Below are 21031 nucleotides of genomic sequence, written 5' to 3' on the forward strand. Positions count from 1 at the left end.
TCACCACCCTCTGGGTTAAAAATGTTTTCCTCTCATCCCTCCTTCCTAAAACCTCCTGCCCCTTACCTTGAACCTATGTTCAAATGTGACTGATCCTTCAACTAAGGGGAATAGCTGCTCCATACCCACTCTGTTCATGCCCCTTATAATCTTGTACATCTCATTCAGGTTGCCCCTCAGTCTTCTCTGCTCCAATGAAAACAACACCAGGTTTTAGTCCAACCTATTTATTTGATAATATACTCACTAGCTTTCGGGGTTACCCCCTTCGTCAGGTGAATGGAGAGTTCTGGCATTCACCTGACGAAGGGGCTAACCCCGAAAGCTAGTGAGTATATTATCAAATAAATAGGTTGGACTAAAACCTGGTGTTGTCAGACTTTTTACTGTGTTTACGCCAGTCCAACGCCGGCATACCCACACCAATGAAAACAACCCAACCCACCTTCTCTTCTACCCAACTTACATGTTCCATCCCAGGCAGCATCCCGTTGAATCTCCTTTGCAACCCCCCCAGTGAAATCACATCCTTCCAATAATGTGGCAACCGGAACTGCCGTACTCTAGCTGTGGCCTCACCAAAGTTTAGGGTTGGAGTGACATCACAATCCTAAAATGAATCAAATCAGCAAATTCATCAAACAATATTTGCTCAGCACTATCACTTTTTAAGGAACACTGTTGAATCTAAATTGGAACTGTGTGACTCCCAGGCTTTGCATTCCAATTTACTGGCATCCAGATTCAAGATTTCCTGAAGGCCACATCTTTCGCAGTTTATCTTGAGGGGCTAAAGGAGGTGGAAAGCAAAGAGCTGTAAAAATGAATTTTATCTCATAAGAACATAAGAAATAGGAGCAGGAGTAGGCCATCTAGCCCTTTGAGCCTGCCCCGCCATTCAATAAGATCATGGCTGATCTGTCGTGGCTCAGTTCCACATTCCCGCCCTCTCCCCATAACCCTTAATCCCCTCGCTTATCAAAAACCCATCAACCCGCGTCTTAAAAATATTTAGAGAGGCAGCCTCCACCACTTCAACGGGCAGAGAATTCCAGAGATTCACCACCCTTTGAGTGAAGAAGTTCCTCCTCAACTCCGATCTAAACTGTCCCCCCTTTATCTTGAGGCTGTGCCCCCTAGTCCTACTGTCCTTTCTGAGCGGGAAGAGTCTCTCCACCTCTATCCTATCCCTCAAATTTAGTGTTTGGAGGACATTGGTGTGTGCAATATTGTGTTACATTTCCCTACAGAATTTCACTTAGACGTAATTTCAATGGAGGTGAACCACTTTGGCATGTCTTAAGGTTGTGAAAGGTGCCACTGTTTCAATATAAGTACTTCTAGTGCCCCTTACTCTAGGAGGCATGTGCTAAGTCAGCACAGCCTGAGGGTCAATATGATTCAGTACCACAGTGGGCAGTCACCACTAAATTGGCTGAGGAATCTGGAAATGTTGCTTAACAGGAGCTACCTTACAGAGGAAAACACACCATCCAGCACCTATTAAATTCAAAAGTGAAGGTTTTTCCCTCTAACTAGCCACATCACAGTTTAAATGGGTGGCACGCTGGCACAGTGGTTAGCACTACTGCCTCACAGCACCAGGGACCTGAGTTTGATTCCCGGCTTGGGTCACTGTCTGTGTGGAGTTTGCACATTCTCCGTGTGTGTGTGTGGGTTTCCTCTGGGTGCTCTGGTTTCGTCCCACAGTCCAAGATGTACAGGTTAGGTGAATTGGCCATGCCAAATTCTCCCTTGGTGTATCAGAACAGTGCCGAAGTGTGGTGACTAGGGGATTTTCACACTAACTTCATTGCAGTGTGAATGTAAGCCTACTTATGACTAATATATAAACTTTAAACTTTTAAATGTTTAAGTCATATTTCTTTGAGAATATCTCTAGTTGGTATATTAGAAAAATAACAACAAATAACTTGAACTAAAATTCTACTTTAATTAGACACACGGATATAGAATTGCAGAAACCAAAAGCAACATGATGGGACAAACTGCAAAGCAAATAATTTACAGGACAGAGAGACATTTACAACTATTTAAATGAACAAATGACAGTAAATTATTACTTTTACAAGTAATTTGTTTTACAATCAGATGTGGCGAAAAGCCAGACAGTTAATTTCATATCATGTACACAAATGACTAATCCAAATATGGTGTTGACTAAAGATAAAGTTCGTAGTACCATTTTTTGTAGCAGGTGTGCAGCAAATCTGAAAAGCGATATTGTAATTCTGAACTGAACTGAATGAAATTGGATTAAATTATTGCACAATATTTGGTCTGCAAGCCAGACAACTCTTTTGCTCAGGACTACTCACAGTTTCTAAGAAGCATTGTTGACCACCAAAAGGTACATTATTAGTACATCAAATTACCCGGAGCTTGAATTCCAATTAACTGACATTCGTATACAATGTTACCTTCAAGTGTACAATTTTTGCCAGATTTGGCCAGGTTGTCTTGAGGGACGGGGGAAGTTGGGTTGGGGGAAGTTGAAAGCAACAGGATATAAAAAGCTATTCTATTCATGTTTACCTCATGGGTTAAACAAGGAGTTTTGAGTCGAATTATGAGATTTTGAGTCGAGTTTTGAGATGAATTATGAGATATCATTCCCCTCCCCACCCCATAAAGAATTTAATATTAATGGGTGGGAGAATACACAGCTCTAAGTAGGTGATCAAAATCATCAGAATGCTCATTTTACATGTTCAACTAAACAATTTTGCTCCTTATTACTAGGGGTTCAATTTGTTTGCCTTATCTCTGCCAATGCAACCCAACCAAATGTTATAAATTTGTCTAACGTAGCCAAATCTGATTTTTTATTACTCTCTGGTGTTATGTTTCCAAGATACTTTACTGGATTCAATTAGGATGTGATTATGAGATCCTGACTTGTGGTTCAGCTTTAAAGGGAAATTTGCACTTACTATAAAGTGTTTAGAGAAGCGGAAATTTCAATTTGGCTGTATTTAACTCTGCAAAATCGCTGTTGCTCGATATACAACTTTCTTCCCATAAGTTCAGGTGTCACATATTTTTCCTTCACAATATACAGGGCAAAATTTAAGGTAATCACAAAAACTATGAAGGAGTGCTTGGGAGTGTGTTTTATTCTAATGTAGAGGGTTGTTAGGACATGGAATACCCTATAGCAAATAGTTTTGGGAGTAGGATGCAAAATAGCTTTTGAAAGGGAGTGGTATGAATATTAGAAAATTAAAAGGATTAAAAGGACAAGAATAGAGCTAAGTGGTCAGCTCTTTCAGAGAATCAACACTACTGACAATAACTGCTGCGATGTAAAATTCTATGATTCAATGTACAAAAACAAGATGTCTATTGTAATTATTTTAATTTTGAGAGATATAACCAATATCAAAAAATACACAAATGCGAATTATAGATGTTTTAAAAGTTCAGCAAAATTCTGGAATTTTGGACACTTAAAAGGAAAGGAAGAACATGCTATCCAAGCCACAACTCCAAAGTAACACTGGCTTCAATCATTCAGGTAAGTTACCTGTGATTTTTCACACAAGGAATTCTCAGAGGGAAACCAACCAACACTGCTCAGTTTATTCCCAATTATAATACAGTAGAAACTGTGTATCAATACTGAAAGAGATTCTACATGAATTTAAAGGAAAAGGCTAATAATAATTGGCAATAAATACTGTGGATGAGGGAAGTCATTTCAGATTCAGGTTAAAATATTTAACATCAGAATTTATGAAGCAAAGTTTTTTTTCCCTAACTTAAGGAGACAGAGAAATGACTGAACTTCAGCAGATGCAGTAGGAGAAACCACCACTTTGAAACACAAAGCATTCCTTTTTTTTGTTGGAAGAACTCAAACTTTCCTGACTTAAGATTGGTTGGAATCTTTAATCCAACTTGTGTCTATTTGTCAATAATAATTGGAATCAACTCTGCAACTGGATATGGGGCATTTGATAACACCTGGATGAATACAAGTCAAAGAAACACCTGAATTGGTCCCAAATCCTACTTTACATCTCTAGCATTTCACATTGATATAATTTACAAGAGAAATATTCATTCATTGTATAGTGTTGAAGACAGGCTTTGTACTGCAAATCAACACCTTTGTAGAAGATAACGGATAACACAACACCACGTATTGAGACTAAATTTGATATCAAAGCAACTTCAAATGCACAATGCTTACACAATACAAAACTACCAGTTTACAAACAATCACAGAGACTTCGAACAGAATTTTAGGTCTTCTCATAAACATATTTTCAACAGGAATTTACAATTCATTTTTGACTCTTCTGAAAAAAATCAAAGCAATGTCCCCCTTTTGTGGTTTTTACCTGTACTATGTATTAAGTGGTCACCTTTTAAACTAGCCACATTATTTCTGGACCATTAAACTAAAGGTTTAAGTGACCAATTTTTAAAAAATCTCCATTAATGTAAACATCATTAAAATCTTACCAAACTTATAGCATTGTTAATTGTTTAAAAGGCAATTTCTGGTGTGTCAAATTGCCTAATTAATATTTTATGGAACTGACTCAATCAGATATGTTAGCTGGAAAATAGATTATGTATTTTTTTAATAAAGGTATTGTTTTATCTGTGGTAGTTTTGCAGCAAAGTAATGTTTTTATATACAGCCTATAATCTTAACAAACTATGGTCAAAAGACACTGAGCACATTGAAAGCAAAAACAATACAGATTTGACCAATCTTCCTCCCACTTGACTACATTTTTTAAACCAACAAAGCTATTGACAAACAGAAAGATCGGAACATGGTTCAGAGTTTCCAAACCATGCTACTGAGAAATTCATATAAGTATAATTTCTATTAATCTGACATGGAGCACACACTCATTCCTCTGTTGGGATACATCCCATTTAGTCCAGAGACTTATTTTCCCTAGGTATGTGCAAGAATAATGTTGTACTAATAAAAAAAAAGTTTAAGCAGCTAAGTCAAATGCTACTCTCCAGCAAGCATTTACGGTAAACTGTCCACTGCATGTCTAGTCAGCACCATTATATTAACTTACAAGTTTACCACAAAAGACTGACATAGTTTCAACTTTCCATTGCCAAGCATGTTACTTTAGAGCCAACTCAACTCCAGAAAGACCCCAAGGGGGTCAGTCATTATTTGCTCACATGACGGTGGCTGTGCCATAGGTAAACTAACCCCCCTCATTTCCACTTAACCTTTGACACACTCGCTCATAGCAACCTCCTCCAATACCTACCCATTGTTGTCCAGCTTAATGGGATTACTTTCACCTGGTTCCATTCTTATAGTAGCCAGAGCATCACACGTAATGGCTTTGCTTTTCACTCCCAAAGCGTTATCTCTGGTATGCCCCAAGGAACTGTCCTTGACTATTGTTTCTCACCTTGCTGCTGCACCTTGGTGCAATTTTCACACGTACACTGATGACACTCAGCCCTAATGCACCACTACCTCTCTTGATTCCTCCCCATTACTAAATGATCAGATTGTCTACCTAACATCAAGTACTGAATGGGAGAAACTACTTTCAATAAAATATTGGGAAGTATGAAGCCATGGTTTTTGATTCCTGCTCCAAATTCCACTCCCTAGCTGCTGACCCCATCACTCTCCCTGTCAATGGATTGAGACTAAACCAGCCTGTTTGTAATCTTGATTTTTTTTTTATTAAGGTGAGTTTCTGACCACATATTTATGCCATTACTAAGACCGCCTATTTCCACCTCTGCAAAATCACCCATTTCATCCAATCTGCTGCAGAAATCCCCAGCCGTCTTTGTTGCTATACTGTTTGACTGTATCAACACACTCCTGACTAATCTCTCACGTTACCGTCTTGAGATCATTCAAACTCTGCTGCCCATGTCCTTACTCACGCAAAGGTTTGTTCAACTAGAGTGGCACAGTGACACAGTGGTTAGCAATGCTGCCTCACAGCGTCAGGGATCCCAGTTCAATTCCAGCCTTGGGTGACTGTGTGGAGTTTGCACATTTTCCCTGTGTCTGCTCTGGTTTCCTCCTTTCACAGTCTGAAGATCTGCAGGTTAGGTCTATTGGCTACGCTATTGTCCCAGGATGTGTGGGTTAGGAGGATTAATGGAATAAATATGTGGGGAATAGGGCCTTGGTGGGATGCTCTGTTGGAGAGTTGGTGCAAACTTGACAGGCCGAATGGCCTCCTTCTGCATTGTCGGGAATCTATCACCTCTGTGTTTGTTGACCTACATTGCCACCCGGTCAAAAAACATCCTGATTTAAAAATTCTCATTGTTGTTTTCAAATTTCTCCATGGCTTCACATCTCCTGATCTCTTTACTCTCCTTCAGTCCAGCAACTTTACAAAAGGTCCACATTCACTTAATTCTGGCCTCTTGAGCATCCACAATTTAAATTATTCCACCACTCGTGACCTTTTTTTAAGCTGTCGACATCCAATACTCTGGAATTTCCTCCCTGCACGTCACCACCTCCCTTTCCTCCTTAAAATGGACTCTTTGTCCTGGCTTTTTGATCATCTGTTGTAACGTACACTTAAGTGGCTTGGTTTCATAGCTTGTTTTATAATGCTTCTGTGAAACACATTGGGCTTTTTTTTACTTTAAAGGCACTAGATCAAATACATTTTGTTGTTGTTTGCATTTATGGAAATTTAAGAACATTTATTTTAGAAGCAGCCCACCAATATTTCAGAGAATAGAATTTGGAAAACACAAAATAAAACAACGTGATGAATTTTATTTCTTGAAAAATAATCAAAATCTAGTTGTCCTGATTACATCTCAATCGCCCGTATTCTGTAATTTATACTTGTTATGTTTTCTCCTTCAGATTTGAACACAAGATGTTCTTTGTTTTTCTTTAAGGAATATTTCCAGCCCTTTGCTGCTGCTTTTCTCCCATCCATTCTTCTTTCATGAAGATATCTGATCTCCCTGGGTTCTGCTTCTGCGGCATTAGTTAGCGTTGTTCCAGTAGCCATCCTTCATAAGACAGCTTGGAGTGTGAATATCAACAGGCTATTTTACATAATCTTAGTCAAACCTAATTGCGTCCTCACCTGATGCTCACATATTTAATAAAGATCACTGATAATGTTTAAATGTGGAAACCTTAGTTGATTTATCCTTAATCGAGGGACCGTGGAAGCTAATTGTAACTAATTCAATGTAGGCCACAGCTAACACCTGGTATTGACCTAGCTTGTATGTCCTAGCTTAGCCATCAGACAGGAAATAAAAACTCACAATGCAAAATATGGAGAAAAAATCCTTAGGACACAAATCTTTAAATGTATTACTCAGATTAATGCTTTTCCACTTCGCCTGCTGTCAATTAGTACTGATCATTGGACTTTATTATTGTCAGCATGTGCATATGATGGAAAAAAACATTCTGTAATATTATTTAATTTAGAATACAACATCCATTCCTATTGTCTATCTGATATATCAAACAAATATCACCTCAACTCATAGAATGACCTTGATAACTTATTGCTACTTCTGTAAAGTTTTGAATTACAAGTACTTTGTCTTAGATGGTGAATAATTGTACAGAAAATAAAATTGTTCTTCAGTGTGTGTAAGAGTCTACAAAACCAGTTTGTAAAGAGAACAGCTAATGAAAGAAGTTCTCTCTTATTTCAAAATAAAAATAATTTCGTATGAAAAGATAATGGAAATAAATTAAGCAAAATGAGCAAAAAAAATTAACTACTGACCATGCAACTACGTCATAACCCTGTATCTTATTTTAGAAGGGCACAGTAAGAAGTCTCACAACACCAGGTTGATTTGGAATCATGAGCTTTTAGACCATTGCTCCTTCACCTGGTGTTGAGACACTTCTTACACCCTAGTCCAACGCTGATTCCACGTCATTACTTTAGAAGCAAATCCTTTTTTCATACCTCACAATTTAGAAACTCATTGGTGGGAGTTTGAGTTGAGGGTCTTTAAAGTCATAAATAAAGGGATAAAATAATAAAGAAATAGTGCATTTCTATACAAACCACTGTTTAGAATGTTATATCACGTTTTGGGTGTTGAGGCACAGGGAGCGACTAGTGGAGTGCCCCAGGGGTCAATGCTGGGGCCTCAGCTATTTACCATTTATATAGATGATTTGGAGGAGGGAACCGAGTGTATGGTGTCGAAATTTGCTGATGACACCAAGATTGGTGGAACGGCAAATTGCGCGGAGGGTGTGGAGAGTCTGCAGAAGGATCTAGATAGGCTGGGCGAATGGGCCAGGAAATGGCAAATGGAATTTAATGTTAGCAAGTGCGAGGTGGTCCTCTTTGGTAGGAATAATGGTAGGACTATTACTTACTTGATGAAAAACTGCAGCAGGCGACGGTGCAGAGGGACCTCGGGGTCCTTGTGCATGAGTCGCAAAAACCCAGCCTGCAGGTGCAGCAGGTGGTCAGGAAGACGAATGGGATGCTGGCCTTCATAGCGAGGGGGATTGAATATAAAAGTAGGGAGGTCTTGCTGCGGCTGTATAGGGCATTGGTGAGGCCGCAGCTGGAGTACTGTGTGCAGTTTTGGTCGCCGTACTTACGCAAGGATATTTTGGCCTTGGAGGGAGTGCAGAGGAGGTTTACTAGGCTGATACTGGAGTTGAGGGGGTTGAGCTATGAGGAGAGGCAGAGTTTAGAAGAATGAGGGGAGATCTCATTGAGACATATAAGATGATGAATGGGATGGATAGGATAGAGGTGGAGAGACTCTTCCCGCTCAGAAAGGACAGTAGGACTAGGGGGCACAGCCTCAAGATAAAGGGGGGGCAGTTTAGATCGGAGTTGAGGAGGAACTTCTTCACTCAAAGGGTGGTGAATCTCTGGAATTCTCTGCCCGTTGAGGTGGTGGAGGCTGCCTCGCTAAATATTTTTAAGACACGGGTTGATGGGTTTTTGATAAGCGAGGGGATTAAGGGTTATGGGGAGAGGGCGGGAATGTGGAACTGAGCCACAACATATCAGCCATGATCTTATTGAATGGCGGGGCAGGCTCGAAGGGCTAGATGGCTTACTCCTGCTCCTATTTCTTATGTTCTTATGAGAATGTAGGAGAGATCATTAAGGCTATAACAAGGAGGACAAACTTCAATTATGAAAATTAGGTGTGACTCTTTTAGCAAAGCATAATAAAGTGATTTGAAATGCTGAATCAAAAAAAACTATTTCAACCAAATAGTGAGTCAGTAAATGGTTTAGACAATCACCAAAAGATCAAATTGGAGATTGAGGGTTTTTATTTTCAAATGCCAAAACATGATCTGATTTCAAGAAATTAGATATAGCTCTTGGGGTTAAAGAAATCAAGGGATATGAAGGGAAAGGGAATCATGATATTGAATTTGGTAATCATCCATGATCATAATGAATGGCAGAGCAGGCTTGAAGGGCTGAATGGCCTACTTGTGCTTCTAGTTTCTATGATATAGAATGTCCTACCAGAAATGATAGTGGAAGCAGAAGTTGCATCAATTTTTAAAAGGGCCATGGATATATGGAAATGAAAGAAATGAAATGGTTATGGGAGAAGGGCAGGGTACTGAAACTAAGTGGACAGTTCTTTTCTAGACCTGGTATAAAACTGACTGGGAAGAAAAAAACTCTTCCTCTGGGCCGTAAAAGTAAAATGAAATGAATTGGGATCTATTCAAAGTGCAAAATGAGTTTAGTGTGTGTGCAAAACAGTGGAACTTAAAATGCACAAGTAGAACAAACATCCTAGACACACATTCATAGCCATAAAGTATAAATATTAAATCATTATGAAAAAGAACCATTTGCCAAAATGCAAGTTAAGAGAGGGCAGATACTTTGACAAAATGCTGAACGTTTTGCCAAGAATTAATAAAGGTAATTTTGGCCTTCATTAAAAAAATTAACATAGCCCTTGCCCTTCTATGAATATCTGACAAATAAAAGGCTTTCATTAGCACAGAAGAATTATGTACCTTGCCCACTGTAATCAGTCATTTAATGATTCTTTCAGTCATAAATTCCTGTTAAGTGAATCGACAAGCGACAGTTTTTGCCCAAACTATACTCTTTATGACTTCTAGATCAAATTACAGGCATCTTCTGCATCACATGACCTCTGCAAGGACAAGGTTGTGTGTTATCATTTCAGTTTGAGCAGATTTCAAAATGGTTTTTCTGTCATTTACTAGTTTATGTATTTGAATTGGGTTTGAAAGTGTTTCAAGATATTTCATTACCAAATGTAGCATCCTTCTGAGCCTTGCATATTTGAAGTTATCACTGTGCCATACTAAAAACTCTGCATGAAACCCTTTAGGGCGAGCCAGTTTTGCTGAGCTCTTTTGTTCAAATACTCATTAATGAAAAGTTGGCTTAGAGAAACCTGTAACTGTACCTGTGCAGATAATGCAATATATCTGGATGAGACTTAATTGGGGGAAATTGTAGTTGATATACTTGCTCGAATAGGATTTTATAAATATAAAAATGTCACAAGTTAGGCTTACATTAATACTGCAATGGAGTAACTGTGAAATTCCCCAAGTCGCCACATTCCGGCATCTATTCAGGTCAATGCATCTAACCAGCTCGTCTTTCAGAATATGGGAGGAAACCCTTGCAGACATGGGGACAATGTGCAAATTCCACACAGACATGGACCCAAACTGGGTCCCTGGTGCTGTGAGGCAGCATGGTGGCACAATGGTTAGCACCGCTGCCTCACACTGGCAGGGACCTGGGTTCAATTCCTTGGGTGACTGTCTGTTGGAGTTTGCATGTTCTCCCTGTGGCTACAAGGGTTTCTACCAGATGCTCCAGTTCCTCCCACAATCCAAAGATCTTCAGGTTAGGTGGATTAGCCATGCTAAATTATCCCTTGGTGTCCAAAGATTTGTAGGTTAGGAGGGTAAGTGGGGTAAATATGTGGGGTTGTGGAGATAGGGCTTGGGTAGGATGGTCTATGGGAGAGTCGGTGCAAACTGAATGGGCTGAATGGCCTCCTTCTGCACTGTAGGAATTCTATAAGTGAGAATTGACCCTTGGGTGCAGGTGGCTAAAGAAAAGTGGAGGCCCAAGCTAGATAACTGGAAAGAGTCTGAAAGCTGCAGAATTAAGATTTATCCAAAGGTTTGAAATCTTTTGATTCCAAGAACTGACTTCCATTGGATTCTAGCAGAAGTATTTCAGAACACTCTCATGAAGTTGGACCATACCATCAAAAATGCTGTAAAGGACATTCTCCATCTTGCACAATACATCCTGAATGATATCCTTTACAGGAGCCATAGCAACGGAGGACCAGGCCTACCTAAACTGGAAGTTCAAATTCCAACATCCAATGGAAGCATTTGAATTCAGTGGTACAAATAACCAAGCGACAATCAAATCCCTGAGAAACCTTACGGAAGTTCTTAGGGAAACTGAGATCATCTTGAAAGAGGAGAACGGTGACAGAGTGATGCAAGAAAAGGATGTTTCCCATGAAGTCATGGACATGCAAGGGGCAGGCACTGACCCACCTGCAATCTCAAAACTGGTCAATAAATATCTAGCTTGCAGAAGATTGTATTTATTGAATGGACCAAACTCCAGACTCAAGGAAATGGGATCAAATACTACGGCAATGATTATTCCTCAAACACTTGGCTTAAAATATGCAGTTGCATCAAACAAGACTCATCAATAACTTGCTACCACAATGTAACCTATATCCCATGAGATGTACATGACACATGGGCAAATTCACACTATTAAATCGTGTGGGAGATGTGAGGCCCTCTTCAAATTTCCTGTTCATATTTCTAGCACTTGCCCATTCCTAAAAAATGCACAGTTCAAAAAAACACAACAAAATTTTGGATCAACTGCAGCAGCTCATCTCCAAATCCGGCTGGAAATCCTTCGAGTCGAAACTTCTCACTAGAGATAAGTCACTGTGGAAATCAGACCTGGTATTCATTAAAAGTGATAAAGTTATGGTTGTGGATGTGACAGTACGGTGTGAGGATAACAGTAACCCGCTGGAGAAAGCATGGGCTGAGAAACAGCTAAAATATCAACATCTGAAAGGCAAAATTATGGGACCAACTGGAGGCACGTCAATTAACTTCTTTAGTTTCGTAATGGACATTTAAGGGAAATGGTTAGAGATGAACAGCAGCCTACTGAGGTTCCTGGCAATTGCAAAATATAAGTCATTCGCCCATCCAATCTCAAGTTTGATGATATCACAGTCATTGAACTTTGGAAACAGTTGATTGCTGATTCGTAAACAGGTCTGCTGGGAGGAACATACCCAAGATTGAAGACCAGGCATGCTTGAACGAAAGGTATTGTAGAACCTTAGTGGAGGAAAAACATCTGTTTATACCTGAACATCAGGGACGAGGTACACTGCGTTACTCTGACTGACTGTGACTGATGGTGGTTGGCATTTAACTGGATAAAACCTGTTGACTGTTATTTTGTGTGTTGGTGTGCATGTTGTTATTAAGTTCCTGTTTGGATGACATCCCACAGTTGGTTGAAAGCGAGACCCAGGGTAAGTAGCTTTACATGACTCCCACAACATTGAGGTCCCTTTCCTTGGTTGTGGACTCTCTGGGAGTAGTCACAACGTGGATGAGCCATGTTAAAACATGGATCGGGTGCCACAAAAAACTAGTGAAACGTGTCAAATATTTCAGGAAACTGGCAATTTGTGAAATTCGTAATCCAACAAACACCAGGCATGAATTCTCCTTGCAACACCTTCCTTAAGGCATCCAAACAGGATCTCCAATAGCAAGTGTTAGATTCATCAGTGACAGGTAAATTCGCAGAATCCTGAAATTTCGACAAGCCGTAATTCTTCACTTAACTATGTTTTGCTCCATTCATTTACGTGCACTAGTTAGGTGTCTATAGCAGCGACTGTGTGCAATTGAAAGGTTAAATTAACGTTCCAGTACAATGAAAAAGAATGCAAGAAACCAAGCTCAAGATGTCACCATTTGTTAATATTTGAGAGCTGTGGTAAGCGTATTCGTTTTGTTACCACTGACTAATACATAACAATGAATTTCTGTAAAATTGAAGAAGAATTCAACAGTGTATTAAACTGAATATCTAGTTCACGGTTTATGTTTCGTACAGCATCACACATCAAATAACTATGGTTAGTTGCTAATGAGAAGGTTTACAGTTGGGTGTTATATCTTATGCTGGTTAATCCTGTTTCCTTCATAAAAGAACTGAAAAGTTACACTCTTAATGGGATGACAAGACTCATAACCTAAGTGGAAAATGTTGAAACTCATGAAAGTGTTGTCAGGAGTTGGCAATAATGAGAGCCAAATTAACAACTTCAAAATAAATGAAGAAGGCTCCTTAACAGAGTGTGATAGATCAATTACAAATGGAATGGCAAAGGGCCAGGTCAAATTGTCTAATACACAATTCACCAGTTGTTGCAAGTGAAACAAATTCCTTTCCTTGTTACCAACTCTCAATGTCAAAAACTCGCCGGTTGGATCTGACCTTTTTGAATCGTGAGGCTGCTAGCTAGGACAGAATTGCACTGTGTTCCCGCATCACTAGGGACTGGGCTGAGAGTTCACAATTTAATTCCACATAGGATCCTCAACCGTAATCATCTTGCCTTATTTCAAGTCAATGTCCTTGAGGTGAAAGATCAGTGTTGAAAGCCAGTGCACCATTGTGATGAATTTTAAGAAACTGTCTCTGTAACAACTCTTGACGATGAAAATTTGACTTTGGTCTACTACCTTACACTGTGTTCCTAGGATAGAAGCTGGAGGAGCCAAATGTTGGTGCAATGCGTGGGACACACTTTGTACAGCAATTACAGTTTTTAGACTTTTATCTCAACAGATTGTATGTGCACTAACAACAGGAAGGAAATGATGTACAACCACACAAAGCTGAACTCTTAAACTATCAATGTCTGGAATAAGCAATTAACATTTAGTAATCGGGTGTAAGTATTGGGCAGCCATTTCACCTCTTTTCAAAAACCCACAGAAAGTTGACATTGCAAATTATTCTAAGAAAAAAATCTACACGTAAATATCTTAATGTAAACATTAACCAGCATTGCAAACAGCACACACATTTTTATTTCTTTAGTATGTTGTATGTGATTAAAGGTGGTGGCTTCAAACCATAAATCGATGCTCTTTCCCATCGTGTGCCATAAGGATGACATTGCGGTTGGATGTCCAGATCAGGCGTGCCAGTTTCAATGCATTCTGAGAACCAGGAGAAGCAGGATGAACAGGGGGCACTTGGTATGTTTTCATACATCTGAGCTGGGGGGCAGAGTTTAGCATACCAATACTTCCCAATAGTGAAGTGTTCATCTGTAAAGAAATAAAAAAGATAAAAGAAATGAAACACAAATAAAACATGAAAGCAACACAGAAAAGAAAACTATGTTGTGGACAGGACAGAATTAATTCAAACAGTTCTGATTTTTCCTTTCACCACCTGTCTGTAAACTAAAAGGATTTTGATTTTCCATTTACAGTGGTGTATTTCCTAACCTCAGTTTTGGTATGACTAATTCCTATTAATAACCAACCTCTCCACTCACCTGACAAAGGAGCAGTGCTCCGAAAGCTTGTGATTCCAAATAAACACACTGGACTTTAACCTGGTGTTGTAAGACTTCTTACTGTGTCCACCTCAGTCCAATGCCAGCATTTCCACATCATTATTAATAAACTCATAGTAAACTTGCAACAGGGTGAAGTTAGCGGGTTAGTTTATTTGCATATACTCAAACATAAGAAGAGGGCTGCAATATAGTCCTCTACACATTCACAGAATAAATGAAGGCTAGAGAAAGAAAGAAAGAAAGGCAAAGAGCACAGAGGAAATATTTATTATTTAATGTGAGTCCAGAATCAAAATCTAATGTGAATTCCTTCAGCGAGACCAGCAGGCAGAAAACTGATGCTCGATAATTCATTTTTGTACCACAGATGATTTCCATGATGAGACAGGCATGCAGAAATGATTTAGTCATATAGGCAAAGGTATAAAGTTCAAAAGTTCCAGCAGAAACAGTGTAGATGGATGCCAGGCATGCAAATCTAGTAGGAGCCCCTTTTCTGTGTAGTTGCTTGGTAAATGGAAGATGGAAGACTGATTTGCAATACAGCAAGATAGTATAGCTGGATCTCCTAGCTTGGAGTGGGGAGCGGTAGGGGTCATGTCATATAACTCCCATCTCTTTATTTTGGCTTTTACAAAAGGTGAATATTCCTTTATCTTGGTGCCTGAGGTTGTTAATGTTCCAACCATTAAAAGTTTCAAGGGCAGGTTTCAGAATCCTTTGTCCTGTCAGACAACTCAGCTCCAGTTGGCCAGACCCAAAGTATGAAATGGATCTTTGTATAGTCCGAAGGAGAGAAAATAATAGTTGTATTTCCCTTTGAATTTGGTCTTTGCAGTCATTGGCCAGTTTTAAAATTTTAGGAACTAGCCATGATATATATAAATATATTTCATAAAACACAGCATGACTCAACCTCATCACAGCAATCAAATTACAGAAAATTATTTTATAACATTGAGATGGACAGAAAGCAATTTATTTTCAGAGAAAACTGCTCTGGGGGCTTAGCCAAAGTTTTTGTTCCTGATTATCTTGTTGCTGGATACAACAAGGACTAATTTCTTCCCTCAAACAAAGTTGTTAAATTAAAATGGTGGTGTACTGTCCTCTTGTAAGCATGACCCCATGATTCCTGAGTATGGAGTTTGTGGCAGTCTCAATATTTTAACGAAGTTTCAATTTGTCTATTCTCTTAAATATTTTAATAATTCATTATCTTCCTTAGCCTTTCTTCGAAGTAAACAATCCCAAGCTGTGCAACCTCTCCTCATAGCCCAGATGCCTTAAATTAGGTATCAAGTTTGTGGAGACTCATTATCATCTATGAGGACTGTTCTCACTCCTTCAGGCGATATAACCAAAGATCCAGTTGTATTTCCATATTGTTGATACACATTGTGCTCTTGGTTTGAGTCAGCTATCTAGCAAAGTACCCAAGTTCTCTCTCATATATTATGTCCCCTCTCCTACTCAGAATCACTTAGTTTGTATTGCCACTTATTTACTTTCTCTGACATGACCACCTTAATTTGATTTGTGTTAAAGGTCATTTATAAATATCAGTTCAACTTTTTAACCTGCCAGATTCCTACACATTGGTTCGCTCCCTATTGTTTAATGTGTCTCCCAACCACCAAATTTCATTAGGATTAGTTGAAATGGGTCCCACAGCTTTATGAACTGCCAGTGTGAAAACTTACAAATGTTCATTTAGCTAAGATACTTGAAAGTACTGCCAAGGATGGGGGGAAATTGGGTTTTTGGGGCATTAATTTTTCTCTGGACTCTAGTCAGGCAGCTGACTCGGGAAGTGGGGAGGCATCTACAGAAGCTGGCGGGTGCCACACTGGGCTGTTTAAAAGGCCTGCATTGATGTCATGGGACATTGTGCCAGTGATAAAAAAAACAAAAGCTCTCCAAACCTCATCATACACTATCTTCACCCATCACATACTCCCCATCCTCTATCCATGCCACCACTTGCCCCGATCTGCCTTTTGTCTTCCATAAACAAGCTCTGCGCTTCCATAACCTCCAATGTCCCCTCATTCCATTTCTGCCTTTCCACCCACACAAAGCCTGGCATAAGGGGACTTAAGGGACAGGTAAAAGTCAGAGGTTGGCCTCAGGTACACAAGGGGATCTTTTGAACTTAGCTGTTAAAAGGCCCCCTCATGCATACTGGGTTCAGGACTTCTCTAAGAGGCCATGAACCACAACTATTTAAAAACCTGGCTTGACTTCACAACAGCTATCTTCCTTCGCAATGGGGTTGGCCAGGTTGGGAGTGCCAGATGTGCACTTCTGACTCGAAGCAGGCCACATTCTTCAAAACACTTCCAAAAATCACATTACCTGGGAACAGGTTTGGAAATCTCAGAATGGGGATCTGCTCACCATTTTTAAAGGACTTCAAAGTCAACCAGGCTTAGTGAATATCCAGGCTCTTATTGTCTGATAGTGTTGTGCTGTAGGCACATGCACACTTTTGATGAGATTGGAGTTAACACTGTGTGGGATTTTGAGACTCTGAGGAAGTTCTGAAAAAAGTACAACCTAGAATGTTGTCTAGAATGATTACTAGTTTTCTTCTTAAATGTTATCAAACACACAACTCAAATGTCAAAAATGCTTACCTTTAGATAGGACCTTTCAGAACTCAAGATATCCCAAAGAGACCTCGAAAAGACTTTAAAACAATGAAGCTCCCACTATCAGATCAGCCATGATCTTACTGAATGGCGGAGCAGGCTCGAGGGCTAGGCGGCTTACTCCTGTTCCTATTTCTTATGTTCTTAAGTGCTTTTTAAGCATAGTCACTGCTGTAACGTTGGAAACATGGCACCGAATTTGTGCACAGTAAATTGTCACAGACCACTGTAATAATGACTAGATCATCTGATTTAGTGATATTAGTTGAGGAATAAATAGTGACCAGGTTGGGATAAAACCCTGCTCTCCTTCAAAATAGTGCCAAGAAAACTTGTACATTGTTTAACATTGTTTATTACTGTTACTAGAGAGGTGGTGCTCGACAAACTGGAGGGACTGATTGTGGACAAGTCCCCAGGACCGGATGGAATGCATCCGAGGGTCCTGAAAGAAATGGCGGAGGTGATAGTGGATGCCTTGGTGGTTATTTTCCAGACGTCGCTGGATTCCGGGGAAGTGCCGGAAGATTGGAAAACGGCTAATGTTACGCCGTTGTTTAAGAAGGGTGCCAGGCAAAAGGCGGGGAATTATAGGCCTGTTAGTTTAACGTCTGTTGTAGGTAAAATGTTAGAATCCGTCATCAAGGAGGAAATAGCGAGGCATCTTGAGGGGAACTGCTTGATAGAGCAGATGCAGCACGGTTTCGTTAAAGGGAAGTCGTGTCTGACAAATTTACTGGAGTTCTATGAGGTTGCGTCTAGGGCGGTGGATAGAGGAGAGCCGGTGGATGTGGTCTTTCTGGATTTTCAGAAGGCGTTTGACAAGGTACCTCACAAGAGGTTATTACAGAAGGTCGGGGGCATGGAGTTGGGGGTAGGGTGTTAGCGTGGATAGAGGACTGGTTGTCAAATAGGAGGCAGAGAGTGGGGGTCAATGGGTGCTATTCGGATTGGCGGATGGTGACTAGTGGAGTGCCCCAGGGGTCGGTGCTGGGGCCTCAGCTATTTACCATTTATATAGATGATCTGGAGGAGGGAACTGAGTGCAGGGTGTCGAAATTTGCTGATGACACCAAAATTGGTGGAAAGGCAAATTGTGCGGAGGGTGGAGAGAGTCTACAGAAGGATCTAGATAGGCTGGGCGAATGGGCCAGGAAATGGCAAATGGAATTTAATGTTGGCAAGTGTGAGGTGGTCCACTTTGGTAGGAATAATGGTAGGAAGGATTATTACTTACGTGGAGAAAAACTGCAGCAGGTGACGGTGCAGAGGGACCTCGGGGTCCTTGTGCACGAGTCGCAAAAACCCAGCTTGCAGGTGCAGCAGGTGGTCAGGAAGGCGAATGGGATGCTGGCCTTCATAGCGAGGGGGATTGAATATAAAAGTAGGGAGGTCTTGCTGCGGCTGTATAGGGCATTGGTGAGGCCGCAGCTGCAGTACTGTGTGCAGTTTTGGGCGCCGTACTTACGCAAGGATATTTTAGCCTTGGAGGGAGTGCAGAGGAGGTTTACTAGGCTGATGCCGGAGTTGAGGGGGTTGAGCTATGAGGAGAGGCTGAATAGATTAGGCTTGTACTCGTTAGAGTTTAGAAGAATGAGGGGAGATCTCATTGAGACGTATAAGATGATGAATGGGATGGATAGGATAGAGGTGGAGAGACTCTTCCCGCTCAGAAAGGATAGTAGGACTAGGGGGCATAGCCTCAAGATAAACATAAGAAATAAGAACATAAGAAATAGGAGCAGGAGTAGGCCATCTGGCCCTTCGAGCCTGCCCCGCCATTCAATAAGATCATGGCTGATCTGTCGTGGCTCAGTTCCACTTTCCCGCCCTCTCCCCATAACCCTTAATCCCCTCTCTTATCAAAAATCCATCAACCCGCTTCTTAAAAATATTTAGCGAGGCAGCCTCCACCACTTCAACGGGCAGAGAATTCCAGAGATTCACCACCCTTTGAGTGAAGAAGTTCCTCCTCAACTCCGTTCTAAACCGCCCCCCCTTTATCTTGAGGCTGTGCCCCCTAGTCCTACTGTCTTTTTTGAGCGGGAAGAGTCTCTCCACCTCTATCCTATCCATCCCATTCATCATCTTATACGTCTCAATGAGATCTCCCCTCATTCTTCTAAATAAAGGGGGGGCGGTTTAGAACAGAGTTGAGGAGGAACTTCTTCACTCAAAGGGTGCTGAATCTCTGGAATTCTCTGCCCGTTGAAGTGGTGGAGGCTACCTCGCTAAATATTTTTAAGACGCGGGTTGATGGGTTTTTGATGAGAGAGGAGATTAAGGGTTATGGGGAGAGGGCGGGAATGTGGAACTGAGCCACGACAGATCAGCCATGATCTTATTGAATGGCGGGGCAGGCTCGAAGGGCTAGTTGGCTTACTCCTGCTCCTATTTCTTATGTTCTTATATGTTCTTATGTAACATCTATTCTGGAAACAGCCGTGTGGCACACCCTCAGTTGTGCACAGGAATGCAAACATAAATTTTGCGCTTAATTCTTTGGAGTGGGGCTTTAAGCTCACAAATTCAGAGATGAGATTGTTACCACCAAGCCACAGCTGCTACCTATGAGATATGGGTGAGTGGTAAACTTAGTACCTTTGTTATATCTCTGCTGATTCAAGATAATGCTGTGGCTGTGCCAGTTCGAATTTCTTCTCACTCTTCTCAGGTTAAGATCATCAGACTGCTGCCATATTTAGGGCTGTTAAGTGCTGAGGCAGCATCTGACCACTGTACACAGACATGAAGCCAAAACAATTAAAGTCACTCTTGATTTTTATAAACCAGTAGCCAGAAGGGTGACATCATCTCTTGTTGGACCGGATTTAAACATTGGTTTATAGGGATGAAGGAGCAAGTTTCATCTGGCATATCTCTGGAATCCTAGCACTGACTCTAAATAATACGCTCTAGCAGCAAACATAAAACATTAGTGACATTTTCAGAATCGTTTTAATTCATGTTGAGTAATCACCCTTAGAAGATGACTAATGCTACTCATTTTTTTACATTAATAACTGTACAGAATGTAGCCTGAGGTCACATTTTAAATGCAAGTGCCGTACTCTGCCTGAGTGTGCAGCAACTCCACAATTCATAAATACGTCCAAAAAAATTAATACAGAGAAAAATTTGTGAAGGGAAGGAAGCTGATTAGGGTCTGACTGTCATGTCAAAAGGCATTTTACTCAATTCGAATTGTGACTCATCATTTATTTTCTTATTGGTAATTTTAATTCGGAAAAGATGCTTTTATATTTTTTTGTTTAAATCATCTGCATTGCAAGGCCATCAACATTTCTCAGCTTCCTGTCCGTAGGAATGTAAACTCAGGGGTGAGTCTGTTGGTTCAGACAACTAGCTGACGAACAGGGAATAAGTGATGAAAAGTGATCGTCTGGTCGATCACGGAGCAGCTGATAAAAGTGTAAATTCTATGTTGAGATCTCAGTAATGATCACCATTGGGAATTGAAACGTTTGGAAATGAACCTTAATTTAGAAATACAATTTTTAATTAAGCAAATGATTTATTAAACAAGCCGTCACCTCGATTTAATGAATCAGAAATGAACTCTCCAACTGGATCGTCTAAATCTTGGCGAGGTTATGACTATTCATCTGAGCAGAAGCATCTCAGCTGAGCCCAATTTATCAGCCAGGAATGCGGGGGTCATTTGAAATTGCTAATTCAGCATAGAGCATGGATCCATCACAGAA

General features: G+C 40.4%; 1 protein-coding gene across 6 annotated transcripts in view; it reads right to left on the bottom strand.

Annotated features, from left to right (window-relative positions):
- Positions 1-1934: 1934 nt before the first annotated feature.
- The window catches only part of wdr7 (WD repeat domain 7), a 695157-nt gene continuing 676060 nt past the window's right edge, over positions 1935-21031 (bottom strand). For all 6 annotated transcript variants that reach the window (XM_080182523.1, XM_080182596.1, XM_080182751.1 and 3 more), the window contains one exon: positions 1935-14395. In XM_080182523.1, coding sequence (XP_080038649.1) covers positions 14192-14395 — 204 coding nt within the window. In that variant the 3' untranslated portion in view covers positions 1935-14191. The remainder of the gene's footprint in view (positions 14396-21031) is intronic.

Source organism: Carcharhinus amblyrhynchos, chromosome 1 (assembly GCF_965287045.1).
Source record: "Carcharhinus amblyrhynchos chromosome 1, sCarAmb.v2.hapA, whole genome shotgun sequence".
Lineage (NCBI taxonomy): Eukaryota > Metazoa > Chordata > Chondrichthyes > Carcharhiniformes > Carcharhinidae > Carcharhinus > Carcharhinus amblyrhynchos.